The 14,454-nt window shown below is 57.1% G+C and overlaps 1 protein-coding gene across 4 annotated transcripts in view; it reads right to left on the reverse strand.

Annotated features, from left to right (window-relative positions):
- Positions 1–14,454, reverse strand: part of PMP22 (peripheral myelin protein 22) — a 54,423-nt gene that overhangs the window by 12,880 nt on the left and 27,089 nt on the right. For 2 of the 4 annotated variants that reach the window (XM_021067896.1, XM_021067895.1), the window contains exons 2-3: positions 10,874–10,982; positions 9,445–9,544 (exon numbers count right to left, since the gene is read on the reverse strand). In XM_021067896.1, the coding sequence (XP_020923555.1) occupies positions 9,445–9,544; positions 10,874–10,951 (178 nt within the window). In that variant the 5' untranslated portion in view covers positions 10,952–10,982. Of the gene's footprint in view, positions 1–9,444; positions 9,545–10,873; positions 10,983–12,585; positions 13,373–14,454 lie in introns of those variants that run through there. The other 2 variants (XM_021067894.1, XM_021067897.1) reach the window with 2 other exon arrangements.

The following is a 14,454-nucleotide window of genomic DNA, read 5'->3' on the forward strand; positions in this document are numbered from 1 at the left end:
AAAGATCCCAACCTTATAAATCAACTCGACTTCAATAAAGTTTTTTAAAATGGAAAAAAAAAAAAAAAGAATGGCTATAAAAGGTATGTTGCAGGACAACACAAATAACCCCATTAAAAGGCTGCGCTGAGGGGCAGGGAAAGTCGCAGTTTACCCACGGTCCCAGGGGACAGTTCCTGAGCCACCTCCATCTGGGCTGCACCAAGTAAAGACCCCAGCGGGACCCCAGCGTCCACAGAAGCCACATTCTAGGGCGCCAACCAGAACTCTGAAAAACAGTCCGAGACAACTTTGATATCAGTTCACAGCTAATCTTTAGCCCAGAGGCTGGCACCGTACCTGGGAAGAGTCAGACCGGAAATAGTTGCAGCTTCGCAAGGTCAAGTTTGCCATCTTCGCACAAACTCCACCTTGGTCAGGATGTCAGCGAAGGGGCGTGGCCCGTTCACCTGGGCAAATCTTGACAGAATCAGGCGCTGGGCCAGACTGGACCCGGCAGACTATGCTCTGCCAGCCTCTGCCGCAGCCAAGTAAACCCGGTGGACAGAAGACAATTATTTGAGGGGCAACCTGGTGCAGGGAAAACACTGTCCATTGCAGTCCTGATTCGTACCAGCCAACCTCAATGTGAGGCCAATACGCTGAGAGGCAAATCGGAACTTCTGCCCAAGCCCCAGGGCAGTGATACTCATTTTTCCCAGAATCGCAAGTTCAGGGTCATTAGCAGAGCCCAGGATCGGCCCCCACTGTCAGGCCCCAGGCCGGCTCAGGGCCTGGCCCCAAGCGGATGCCAGGGAACTATTTGCGGAATCCCCAGCGGCAGCATTTTCATCTCCAGCCTTCATGCTGAGCGCAGGAACCCAAAGCCCTGCAACCCTCTGCAGACCTGCTCTTCTGATGAGGGTGTCAGGCCATGGGGCAGCTGACAGCTTTCTCCCGTGGGCCGGGCCCAGGCTGCCAGCAGACCACCCCTCCCCCGCAACCCCCCAGCAGAGGGAAAAGCTCCGGCTGCCCAAAGGTCAGATTCCTGCCCTGGCAGCCAAGCAATGAAGGAAGTGCCTCTGCCCCCTCAGCTGTATTCTTAGCCCAGGGCCCAGGCTCTGCGGAGTTAACGGCTGGGATGGAGCGAAACACCCTCCATGCACCAGCCCCTCTGCGCCCTCTGCATCCTTCCTGTCCAGCCTGGGGCCACCGCCCTGGGCACCCCTTCCCCACCTCGGACTGCACTCTCATGCTTCATAGCAGCTCTTGGACTCATTCAATAGAATGGGTTTTCTGGAAATGAAAGGAAAGCCAGTGGCAGCTGCATCAGAGCATCCGCTGGGGAGGCCAAGCTAGAGGAGAGTGGCCATTCAGGGGTGGACCCCCCCCCCTCCAGAGGGAGTTGGTGCTGCCCATTCACCAGAAGCTGGGCTCTTTCCAAAAGCACAGGATCCCCGAGGCCTGGACCCGCCTCTCAAGCCTCCCCCCACCGCCATCCCCCAAACCACCAGGCTCCCTCCCTCTCTAGATGCTGTCATGCAAGGTGGCTGCCTTGCCCAGCAGCCTCCATCCTAACGAATGGCCTTTGCCCCCAGGCTTCACCCCCCTGGTGGGAGCTTGTACAGAGCCAGCGGGGGTCCTCGCCCAGGCTCCAACCTCCCCATCCAGCCCAGCGGGAAGCTCTGAAATCGGCCTGCATGCAGCTCAGGCTAACTCAGCTTGTGACCCACACAAGAGGCATATGAGTGGGGAAAGCCACGGGGGGCTTTCGGCCCACAGACCCTGGCCAGGAGGGGAGGGGCCACACAGGAGGCGCTCTCAACTCACAGTCATGGGGTTGTGGGGGTGGGGGTGCATGCACTGGGCCAAAGAGCGAACACGAGCATCAAGGCCCTCAGGCTGCACCTGCCACTGTCACACAGTGACCTGGCCTCTCACCAAGAGGCTTCCTGGTGGGCGCAGGAACCGTTTCCCAGAGGCTAATTTAGAGCTGGGTTTGACACCAGGCAGCTCATCCTAACTGGTCTTCAGACTCAAACTGGGACTCTAGTGCCGTTACAGAGGCTAAGTTTACCGGAGATACTCAGCTGTGTCGGGCTTCCTCCCTCTTTCCCGTGGTGGAAAACTCTAGTCACAGGAGCATCAGGGGAGGCTGTGTTTCGCAAGGGACTGTTGGAGGACAGAGCCCAGCAGGGGATTAAACAGAGAAGCAGAGTGGCTCCATGGTCAAGGGTACGGACCTGCCCGCCTTGGACACGCGATGGCCAAAGAAGTGCTCCAGGCCAGTAGACCTCTCGCCACTAAAAAATTAATTAATTAAAAAAATTTCAACACAGCCTGCCTAACTTCCACATTGTATGCTTTTCTTTTGCTTTTGCTTTTTGTCTTTTTGTCTTTTCAGGGCCGCACCTGCGGCACATGGAGGTTCCCAGGCTAGGGGTCGAATCGCAGCTGTAGCCACCAGCCTAGACCACAGCCACAGCCATGCAGGATCTGAGCTGCGTCTGTGACCTACACCACAGCTCACGGCAACGCCAGATGCTTAACCCACCGAGTGAGGCCAGGGATCAAACCCTCAACCTTACAGATGCTAGTCAGATTCATTTCCGCTGCGCCACAATGGGAATTCCTGTAGTGTTTTTCAAGTTGATCGATCAGAGAACCTCTGTTGTTGGTGCTGGTACCAAACAAGTTGGTACCAAACTTGGACCTGCTGGGTTTGGCCGCAGGCGAAGGCGCTGGGAATGAGAAAGGCATTTGAACTGCTGATCACAAGCTGTGCTCATGGGCAGGGACCAGGAGGAGGGGCAACCCGGGGGTTTAAAAGGCTGCTCCAGATGATAAAAACCATCGGAGGCCTCTCTCCTCTGTAATTCCTAAAATATAAAACGAAGGGCCAAGCCTCGTGGGAACGCACAGCCCCAGCAGCCACAGGAAACCACCCACTCGCCTGGCCTTCCACGCCTACTGATCTCCCGCCCACTTGCCAGGCTCGGCTCAAAGGCTGCGTCCATGTGGGGGCCCCCCCCACCCCGCATCACAGTTACATCCAGAAGAGGAAGTGGCGCCAGGACGCAGGGGCTTGGGTGGGGGCCAACTCCGGGCCCAGCCTCCGCGCCCCCCCATCAGCCCACCAGGGCAGCTGCTCCCCACAGCCATCCCCACTTCATTAGCGGCAGACCCAGCACGGAAAGGCCTGTCCACTGGGCTTCCCCACAACACACTGGGGCGCTGCCACATCCCACCGGATGTCTGAGATCTAAGGGATGAGTCGACGTTGCCGCCTTAGGTTTGGAACCCGCAGCCAGGGAGGGGGAGCGAGAAAGGTAGAGCAAAGCGATGGAGTCCCCCCGTCTCTGCCCGTCCACCTGCCAGGCAAACTGCAGGCCAGCGCCGGGGACAGGGGGCAGGAGCCCGCAGGAAGGAGGCATCACCAGAGGGAAGTCCCTGGAAGATAAAACTGCAGCCTCCAGGGTCTGAAGAGTCCATGCAGGGACACAGTGGGGCCTAAACCCCTTGAGGACAAGCTGGCGCCCTGCGAAACCCAGGTCCGGCCCTCCAGGCATGAACAAGGACAACCAGAAACGACAGGAGATTCAGGGCACAGACGTGGCCTTAGCTAAGAAATGTTTTGTTTTTTTTTTCAGGCCAGGGACAGAACCCCCACTGCAGCAGTGACAACGCTAGGTCCTTAACCCACTGAGCCACCGGGGAACTCCAAGCTAAGTTTGAGTTCCTAATGACGGCCTCTCCTGGCATCCCCACATCACCGGCCCCTCCTCCCCAAGCTCTCCAACTGCCCCCTCCTGCCCCGCCAGCCACAGGGGGCCCCCGCCCCACTCTGGGCCCTCTGCTCCCTGTGCCTCTCCTCTCAGCTATGCCCCTGCACCGTGACTTCAAATTTCCCCCGGGACGGTAATGATCCCAGATGTGAGTTTCTGGCCCAGATCTTGGCCCTGGGCCAGATTCCCTAAGTCCAAGTGCTTTGCTGCTGATCCACTTTCTCAGGGAACAGCCAGAAGGGGCTTTCAAAACACATCCAATCAGGCTGCTCTCCTGCTCCAGTGCTGCCAAACTGTCCTCTGCATCATGGCCCGGCCATCGGCCGGTCGGTCACCTTCGCTCAGCCCTGCGACCCGGTGCTGGGGACACACCCACATCCTCCCGCCTCAGGACCCGGGCCCCTCCCATCACCTCCTGGAACTTTCTTCCTGTGGTTCTTCATACAACAGGTCCCTCCCGCCTTCTAAGCCTCCGTCCACACGACTCTGGCACCAAGAGGCCTTCCGTGACCACTGGCGACTTGCTCTCTGCAGAGCACTGACCGTCCACTGCCCACGGGGACTCGTTCATGTCACACACACACCCCCAAGTTACTGTCCCACCAGGGCAGAGGCGGGGTCTTCCCTGCTCAGCTTCTGGAACTCTGCCCAGTGCTAGGATGGGCTCCACACGTTTGAAGAACGGATGAAGGGCCCATGCTGTCTGCTCTTTGAAAACGACAGAGGCTGTCTTGAAAGGTAGTGAGCTCCCCAACACTGGAAGCATGAGCACCCTGCAGGGGTCGGGGTGGTCTGAAGCTGGTGGGCGGGGGAGGGAGATGGACCTGACGGCCTCTGGGGTCCCTGCCAGCGTCAGGGTCCGTGAGTGTGCTGACCACACGCTCAGAAGGCTTCGTGCCAGACACCCTTTTCCCAGGCACCGAAACCCAACATCCAAGGCCAAACCTGCTCCTCAACTATAAGAGCTGCTTTCTCAACTCTGGTAAAACCCTGGGGATGCAGTTTAAATTTCTGAAAAGGCAGAGATTGAGCCTTAAGGGCCGTGGGGGTTCCGACAGCATCAGATGCTGGCATCTGATGAGAGACCAAGAGCTGAAACCTCAGCATTGGGATACCTCGTCCCCCCCACCTCCACCCCCGCGGCGACCTCGCACCCCCCAGGGCCTGCCGAGTCAAGGCCAGACTGGGACAGAGCCTGCCGGCCAGCCCGGAAACCCTCAAAGATTTTCAACTGCAGCACATGAACCCACCAGAGGGCCTCCCATGTTTTCTAAACTCTGACCAAAAGCTGAGCCACCGACCAGGATGTGGTCTGTGTCCTTGCCGAAGGGACAGTGCCACCAAACAGATAACTGAGACAAGTCTGGAGTAACAGACATCACAGGCACGACAGACATGGGGGGCTTAAGCCAGGGGCTCCGGAGACACGAAACTTACTTTTTTTCTAATTTTCAACCCAGAGCACTGGTCAGGTGCTGCCCTGAGCTCCCGGCGGCTGTGAGTAAGCCCTGGGTGTCACCTGATCGGCTCCAGCGTGCACACTGCAGAAGAGGGCTGGCCGGTGCCCCTGAGCAATGGGAGGGCTCATGTCTGGCTGCCCTGTCACCCAGGATGCTTTGGGGCAGACAGGAGGAAAGCCTGATTCCTTCCTCCAGGCTTTCATGTTGAAAGGTCTCCTCTTTACAAAGTGAAAGTGCTTCGGGAATGTGTGCCTTTTATGTGCCTCACACCTCAGCATGAACAAGTGTGCCCCTCTCTTCTGAGACAGAGGACTTGGGAAGATACACTGTGCCTGGGCCACCCGCAGTTCGATGCTCTGAAGCTGACAGAGAGGCCAGCGCTGCACCCTCCCAGCTAATATCTGGATCATTGGGAGCATTCAAAACAAAAAGCTTTATCAAGGCAAGGCAAACGTTTTGCTGAACCTTCTGGGTCAGGAGATTTTAAACACACCCGTAGTGTGAAGCCCTGGGGCAGACAGGCACCTTCAGGACCGGGGATGCCCTGATCCCAGCCAGAGATCTTAGCAGCTTGAGAGCCAAGACTCACCTGTCTCTGGAGGGATGCTGGCCTGAGCGGATGCTGCCTCTCCAGCCCCACCGGCCACATCTGGAGCCTCCACGTTCTGAATCCAGGCCGACCGGACCTATTTGTTTCTCACACTAACTTCCTAACACGAAATAACATTTACACACACACACACACTGCCCAGGACCCTGAAGAGCTGCTGTAAAAGGGTATGACTCAAGAAGCCATGCTTCCCATGAAGCCGAATGACGCCATTCTCAGCCTCCCTGGCCACTGTGACTCTGTGACTAACTCGCAGTAAAAGAGAGAAACAGAAGTGTGTGGTCTGGCTGGAGATGTTTCATGAAGAGGGAGGGGGACACATCCTTCTCCTCCTCCCTTCTCTACCCTATGGCTTGAAGCATGGATGAAATGGCTGGTGCCCCAGCAGCCTTTTGATCCATGAGGACAAGGGCCAACTCCAAGGGATGACAAAGGAACGAGCTAAGAGGTGCCTGGGACTCTGACAGTTCATGGAACTGCTATGCCTAGCTTGGGCTGCCTCCTCCCACATGGCTTTGGAAAGAAAGGGAAACAAACAATCTTCTTTAAGTCACCACCATCGGAAGAGGTTCTGTCTCATGCCGTCAACCTTAATGCCGACTGGGACACGAGCCCACCGTTGTAACATGTCCTTGTCTTGCCTTCCCCTTGCTTCAGTCTCGCCGTTGCCTCCATAGAGAACAGCCTCCTCCTCTCACCCGTGTTTATTTAAACCCTGCCCATCCTTTGGAGGACAGCTCAAATCCCACCTCCCACGAAACCGCACTTCCACTTCCACTCGGGCACCTGGCCTGTGCTGCCTTCACAGCGATTCATCACAGAGCTCGGGACCCAACAGTCACTGGCTGCGAGGCGTTCGAGATGAGGTCATGATAAACATATCCCTCCACTAAGCCTCTTTCACCTCCACCTGCAGCGGGGACCAGGATGGGGCCAGAAAGGATGCAAACACCATTAGAAAACGGGAAAAGCAGACAGAGTTGAGGGCAGGGGGTGAGAAATCTGAAACTACTCGAATATCAAGAGGGGGCTTGAGGGAAAACTCTCATAGGTCTTCTTCAAACTCCATTACACAGACATTTGACTGCCATTCAGTTAACGTGGCAAGAGGCACTATTCATATACATACGTTAAAAACAAAAACGAAAAAAGGCAGAATGCTATCTCTGTCCTGCACATGCAAAGCAAGCTCCTTCAGAAAAAAAAAAAAAAAAAAAACAGTAAATCCTGTAAGCCAATGTGTCTTCACATTGCGTGCGTATTTTCATATGCCCGCAATGTAGTCTTCACAAATCTGTATTGATAACGAATTATTTTCAATCACTTCAATAAAAAGTGCGTTTGAAGCATTTTGAGAGCAAATACCGACGCGCGTGAATGCTTTCCCACTAGCAGAGTTCATGTGGTTTTTTTTCACCTCTTGTCTGGCACAGAAAGGGTTAAACCCAGTTGACAAGGCTAAGGAGGCGGCAGGGGTTCACCCGCATCAGAATTAGGACTGGACAAGCTGACACATCCGAAGGCGACAGCAGGGTTAGACCACTGGAGAAGCCTAAATGGAAACTTCTGACATAGGATCAGCCCCAGTGTCCAGATCTCCTCCAAACGCCCTCGCTGGGGGAGCTGAGAAGGCAGATGTGGAGGAGAAGCGGGGTCTGGGGCCCCCGGAAAGCAATCTCGCGGATGTGGATAAAGACCCACGAGGAACAACCTGAAGCCGTGGTCAATGAACCCAAGAGGATGAGGTTCGCCCACCCAGAGCCAGCTGAGAGATAGGATGCTTCCTGATTGAAGAACCCTGGGGCTCCTGGAGAGCTGCTGCCAGGGCGGAAATGACTGCCTTCCCCACCGCGGGAGGCAGTAGCAGGCCAGCCAGCCGTCCTGCCTGCAGGCGATTTGAACACGATTTAGATCACAGCTGCTCTGCCGACTCATCTCTGCTGAAACCCAGCCGGGGGAGGGACACGCCTGCCAGAACTGCCCCTTCCGTGCCTAAGAGTCCAGAACTCCCTGCCAACTCCGCATGGCCAAACGCCACTTGGGCGAGGCAACTGCGGGGCCAGAGGTCTCAGGAAGAACAGCACTTTCCAGTGGCGTCACCACTTGTGGCCACCAGGTGTCAGTAGTGAGCAGGGAGCCTCCCATCCTGAGTCTTCAGGGAACCTCAGCCAGACCCAGCCTGGGGAACCCGCGGATGCCGCAGCTTTGGGGACAAGCAGTGCTTTGGGCAGATGCACCGACGACGTGCCTGAGTGTTTCATCCACCTGGCTGCCAACTCACTGTGCTACCCTCCAGGGTGGTTTTAATTTAACATCCTTCGCAGATCCAGAAAAAACATGAAGGACTGCTCCCTTCCATAAAGACTGGGGTCTTTCTTTTTCCCCTCTTCCCCGGGGATAGTGGAAACGCAATGCGGGGTCTTCCAGCCCTGGGCCTCCTCCCCACAGAAACGACAACAATTCTCAGTTTCTCTTTATATTGAGGTTCGAGCCGTTTGGTTGGTGACCCTTCAGTGACAGCCTGTCAGGCACAGAGCCCCTAGGAGGAAAGGCTGGCAAAGAAACTGAGTTGTGCCAGCCCAGAACTAGGGCCACTACCCTACCCGCTTTGTGGAGGTGCCCCTAAACTGACTTCTCTCCCCGGGAGCATCTTCAACAGAAATACTTGATGCAGGAGTAGCTGCAGCCACCCTGGAACCTGTACTGTGCTGGTCTTCAAAGCCAGGATGTCAAGAAAGCTCTGTCAGATCTGCAGCAACTTCCCTCTCCAGCCTGTGACACGTCCTTTGCAACACGAGACCTCGTGAAGCCTGGCCCTCATCCTTCCAATGTCCATGCTGCCACCAGACACTGTCCAGCTACCAAGAGAATACATCCTATGTACCTATCCCTCTGCACGTCCAAAGACACCAGATCTCTTCCGAGCTCTCCTTTTCTCTGGATGCTGGAAATACCTAAGTGTGTGCTTCCGCTGCCAATTAACCCCTCTTTGAATCCAAGAGCGCATATCTCACAAGTAACGATGCCGAGGACAGGGTAGAAATACTTCCGGGCTCAGCTTGGGGTTTTGGAAACAGCTTCAATGCCCCACCTTGCAAAGAGGAAGCACTGGAAAGTTCTGATGCTAAACGACATCATTGAGGCACAAGAAATCCCATAACTGGGAACCAAAAGCTGGCCCATCTATCCTTGGGATGGCCCCTCATCACTGTGCCAGAAAGATGCAGGACATTCCTGAATATTTCTGCCAACAGACCAAAGATGCCAGTTGGATCAAAACTCCCAGTGGGCTTTGCTTCAGGTTTTGCATCATTACTGTTCATCAGTGTCTACATTTCTCTGCTCACAAGTGATAACTGGGGGGGGGGGGGCGCTCCAGGGCTTCTCTCTAGGTAGAGGGAATGCTCAGCGAGCCCCAGGATCTCAGCACAGCCAGGGAGCCACAGCCCCTCTCTTTCTACCTTGGCTTCCCTGCCCCTGTGGCAGCCCGCCCCACCCCTGCAACAACTCCCCAGCTGTGTCCTCCAAGAACACATGATGCCAGGTCCAGACAGAGAAACATGTCACTGACAGATAAGGACAGCTCTGTGGAACAAAAACCCAGTCTCACCGTTTGCTGACGACATGAAGCAGTGCTGCACGTTGCCCGACGGGGAGGTGGTGCAGTTTTGCCAGAGGTCAGTAGCATGTCCATTGCCCACCATCCATTGCTAGAAAGAAGCAGATGTGCTAAGTCAGGGGAGGGGTGCAGGAAAGGGGAAGGGAGGAGGCCACGGGGAGGCCAAGAGCACCAACCCGTCTGCGGGGCCCGCCTCTGCCCTGCCCAGGGCTGCCTGGCCAGAGGTCTCGGTCATGTTGGAGAAAGGCGAGAGGTCCAGCCCAGACACCAAGTGAAGGGAGGGCCAAGGTCTTGCAAGGAAAACGCACTTTGGAAACAGAAAAGTGACACACACACACACACACACACACACACACACACGTAGTGATGTGCAGACATGTGTTCTATAGAAGAAGCCTGGGCCTCAACCCAGGACACCTGCATCCAAGCGGACTCTCCTTCCCTGACTTCCCCGGTGTCACTGCACAAGCCACCATGCTGGAACCAGACAAACCCAGTCGCAAGTCCCCAGTGCAATCATTTCTCAGCCTTGGAAATGGGCAAAAATACCACGCTGAGATCGTGCCATCTATTAGGGCCACAGTCACAAAACTGCCTGAGTCTGTGCTCATCTTTAGGAAAATGAGTTTAAAACCTAATGAGCTTCAGTGGGTTAATGATCAGGCATTGCCATGAGCTGTGGTGTAGGTCACAGACTCGGCTTGGATCTGGCATTGCTGTGGCTCTGGCGTAGGCCGGTGGCTACAGCTCCGATTCGACCCCTAGCCTGGGAACCGCTAGAGCAGCTTTTGTTTTGTTTTGTTTTAAAAAAAAAAAAAAGAAAAAACTTAATGAGCTTGATGTTTGATGGTTTGGTTACACAGTTGTCTAGATGGCTTATTCCAAATAGAGGAGGCTTTTCTAAGAAGGTGCCCTATCCCCATCACAAAGCAGACCTGGCGCTCCCAACTCCTAAGGAAAAGCCAGGTGTAACTTCCCAATTTCAAGTCCTAAAGGCTGGTTTATGAACTAAGCCTCCCATCTGATCTATGCCATTTTCCTAAATACTCCACTTCCTTCCTGAACGAACCTGCATCAAGAAAAATGCTTTAAAAAAAAAAACAAAAAAAAAAACTTATCACATGAAGGGGGCGGGGCTGGATGGCACCGAAATTCTTCCGCTAAAAGAGAGGCCTGCGCCGCTAACCCAGCCAGCGCTGGCTTCTTCCTTGCCGGAATCTGCTCTGGTTTTCTCAAAACAACTGAAAAGGGGCTGATTGCCAGCAACTGCAAAACGCCCTGGGATGTCTGAGACTCGCCGTCTGCAAACGACAACGGATCCGAGGGAGCGCAGCTGGAATCGCCGTCCGGAGGCCGAGCTCCGGGTGAGCCCCGGGCCCCCCCCGGCCGCCCGCCCGCGCGCCTCGCGCCGGACACTCACGCTGACGATCGTGGAGACGAACAGCAGCACCAGCACCGCGACGTGGAGGACGATGATCCCGAGCAACAGGAGAAGCATCCTGGCAAGTTCTGCTCAGCGGAGTTTCTGCCTGGCAGGAGAGAGAGAGCCGAACTGGACAGGGGGCCGAGCGAACTGGCCTGAGCGAGCGAGCGCGGGGGAGGGAGGGAAAGAGGGAGGGAGGGAGGGAGGGGCTCGGAGAGCGGGAGAGAGGGAGGAAGAGAGGGAGGGAGGGAGGGAGGGGCGCGGAGGGAGGCTCCTGCGCTCGGAATGCCCCAGGCTGGCGCCGCGCCCGCCCGCCCGCCCCGCCCGGCAGCCGCCGAGAGAGGGCAGCAGCGGACCGCAGCATCCCCAACCTGCAGCCCGCTGGGCCTGCCTGCGACGGAACATCTTTTGCTTTTGGATCAAAACAAGTGGTACGCGCTACGCTCGTCGAAGTCACCCAGGGGGGTAGGTTTTTCCAGAGTGACGAGCTGAGGCCGCCGCAAGCCTCCACCCACCCGGGCGCTCCCGGGGCATCCCGACTTGAGGAAGAGCGCGCGTTCCCCCGTGGAGTGGAAGTGGGGGTGACGGGTAGGCGCCCCCGTCTCTGCGAGGGGCGCGGGGACACCGGCGGCTGTACTGGGAGGGAGAGCGCTCGCTCGGCTGGGAGCCGGGTTCCCAGCTTCCAGAACTCCGCATTCCGTTAGCTCCAAGTTTCCACCCAGTTCTGCCAGCGCAGGGAGCCGTCTTGAGCCCAGCACAGCTCGGCATCGCCACTGGCGGCCCGGGAGAGACGGCGCAGAGCTGGCGAGAGCGGAGAGGGAAGAGCTGCCGGATCCACGCTTCCTGCCCACCGCGCGCGCTTCCCAGGCAGCCCTGCGGGCCGGGCCGCTGCGCTCCCGCGACAGGGGCCCAGGAGCCTGGATGGAAGGGAGCAAGTGTCTAGTGGGAAAGACAGGCGGAGGTAATGGGCTGAGTCTCAGGAGAAGCGCAGCCGGTCGGAGCCGGCAGGTCATCTTCTATCTGCAACTGCGTGGTCCTAGCCCCACACTTTACAGACCTCGGGGACTGGAGACCCGGATGAGCCGTGGGATTTGAACGTTTGTGATGAACAGCTGCGTTTAGGGGACTAATCAGGACAGAGTCTTGGGCCTGAGACAACGTTTCAATAACTGAGTTTTTAAGGCACCCGACCGCAGCCCCTCCGTTCCTCTGCTAGAGCAACAGATTCAAAGAAACACTGGAATGTGCAGAAGGAGATAAGCACGGTTTTCCGCTGCCTCCAGGAGGTTTAAATTAAACACAGCGACTCCCAATGCCGAGGGAGAACAAGAGAAAGGGGACTGGATATACGACTAGAAATTGGGGGGCCGCCGGGGCCCAGTACCCCCGAGATGTCCACCCCAGGGACTGCTTTGCCAATGAGTCCCCGAGTAGGCGCCTCTCCAGCGAGGCGAGTAGTGCTCCGCCCCAGCCCCACATCCGGACGCCACCACCCGCGCCCCTGGCGGTTTACAGACCATCAGGCACGGCACACCGCATTCCTACAAGCCCCGCAGGAACGACGCGACACGGGCAGCGGTCTGCCTGCGCCCGGGACAGAAAATTCGCGGACCGCGCCAGCCCGACTGCTCCGCGCGTTCTGGGACGGTCCACGGAGGATGCCCACGTTTCTCCTCCATCTCCTCCACTTTCCCTGCCAAAGCACTTACAGCCCAAAGGGATAGCTGTCCCCGGTCCTCAGAGGTCCTCAGGGTGGCCTTAGGCACAAACTCGGCGGGCCCGCGGGGCTGCTGGCGTCCGCAAAGACAGCTGCGCTGCTGGGCTGCGCGCGCGAAGCAAGGGGCCGGAGGGAGGCTCCCGGCGTTCCCCTTTAACGGGAACAACGCCCTGTCTGCGTCGCTGCAGTAGGGTGTGTCCCTGGGTCAGCGTGTGCAGGGGGCGGGACTCCGGGAGGGGAGAGCGCGGGCTGGGTGGCGGGGGCCGCGGGGAGGGGAGGGAGGACAGTACACAGTTCCGCGGCCTTCGCTGTGTCCCCGGAGAAAGTCGATGACTACAGAGCCGCGGCGACTTTTACTCCAAACCAGGAGGCGGAGAGCTTCCTCACCTCCTCTTCCCCCGGCTCAGTCGCAGAGACCAAGAGTTGACCCAATACTGGCCTCTCCCCGCTCCGCCCACGTGGGAAAAGCCCGCCAGAGATCGCCCCCGCGGGGGCCCAGCGCAGGGCGTGGGGGCGCACGCATTCGGACCGCGCCCACGCGGAGACCCAGCCTGGATTTCCCTCCCACGGATAGGGGACAGGTGGCACTTCGGCGCTGGCAAGTGTCCCTCCTCTCGGGTCCTGGCGCACCTGGTCTGCCCCCGCTGTCTGCGCCGGGGCCGTGCGCCAGGCGCCTCGGATTCCCAGACCCACCTAGCGGGGCTGCCTGGGTGGGAGTGAGGGGAGCGGCAGAGGCCTGCCCACTGCGGGACACGCGCCCTGGGGTGGGGTCCTCTGAGCCTGGGCAAATTCAGACCACAACCGGGACGCTCCAGGCGAGTTGGCCTGGCTTGGCGCCCAGCCTCGGCTGGCGTCCCCCCCGCCACAGGGTGGGGAGTTGACCATTTGAGGTGGGGGAAGAGCAGCCAGGGAAATCAGCTGATTCATAGCCGCCTGCACGCCCAGCATCACGGGGAGAGAGGATAGCCCTTCCGGGCGGGCGGGCGCAGGCTGAGGGCGCCCCATGGAGTCTTTCTGGGGGCCAGCCTCCGTGCAGCCACGGGGAGCCAGCCCCAAGGCGGGTATTAACCGTCTGCCTACTAAAGCAGCAGGTCATACACAGGACACGGCCACCTGCTAGCGTACTGGGTCGCAAAACACGGCCCCTTGAAGCGGTTCAAATAATCCCATACTACTTCTTTTATTATTTGGAAGCAGCTGCTTACTGCAGCTAATTGTACAGGCTTATTGTTAAGTAAAAATCATTGGAAAAATTCTGCAAACAATGGCCTTTGAGAAATGCTTGGATGAAAAATAAGAATCTTTGTAAAATTTCTGTTCAGTGCCTGTGATATGACAGGCCCGTTGGCAAGGCCTGGGTGTGGGCCAGGAGAGGTGGTGTGATCAGGGGTTAGGCACTTTGGCTCTGGGTTCAGACAAACCTGATTACCCAGAGTTGTGGATGGGGGCATTTAGCTCAAGTTCAGGAAGCTTGGGTTTTCTCATCTGCAAACAGGACGACGAATGCCCATTTTAAAGGGTTATTGTGTTGATTGAAAGAGAGAGTGTGTAAGGGAATTACCATGCTGTCTGGAACAAAATAAAGGATCAGTACTCAGTAACAGGTCCCCCTTATTTTTATCATTGTTATCTCACATTTAATCCTCCCAACATCCCTTCAAGGCAAGCCTGCCCCCCCACCTCAAACTGCTCATCACTCCCATAGATTGAAAGCACAAATGTAGGTAGCAGCGCTCGCTGAAGAAATGGGCGTGATCGCTGTCCTCCAGGGGCCTGTTCTAGGCCAGGTTTGTCCTGGGAATTATTTGTCTCCCTTTAGGCCATTCAGACTTTTGTATTTATTTAACCGACCCTGACTGGA

Source organism: Sus scrofa, chromosome 12, assembly GCF_000003025.6.
Source record: "Sus scrofa isolate TJ Tabasco breed Duroc chromosome 12, Sscrofa11.1, whole genome shotgun sequence".
Taxonomy (NCBI): domain Eukaryota; kingdom Metazoa; phylum Chordata; class Mammalia; order Artiodactyla; family Suidae; genus Sus; species Sus scrofa.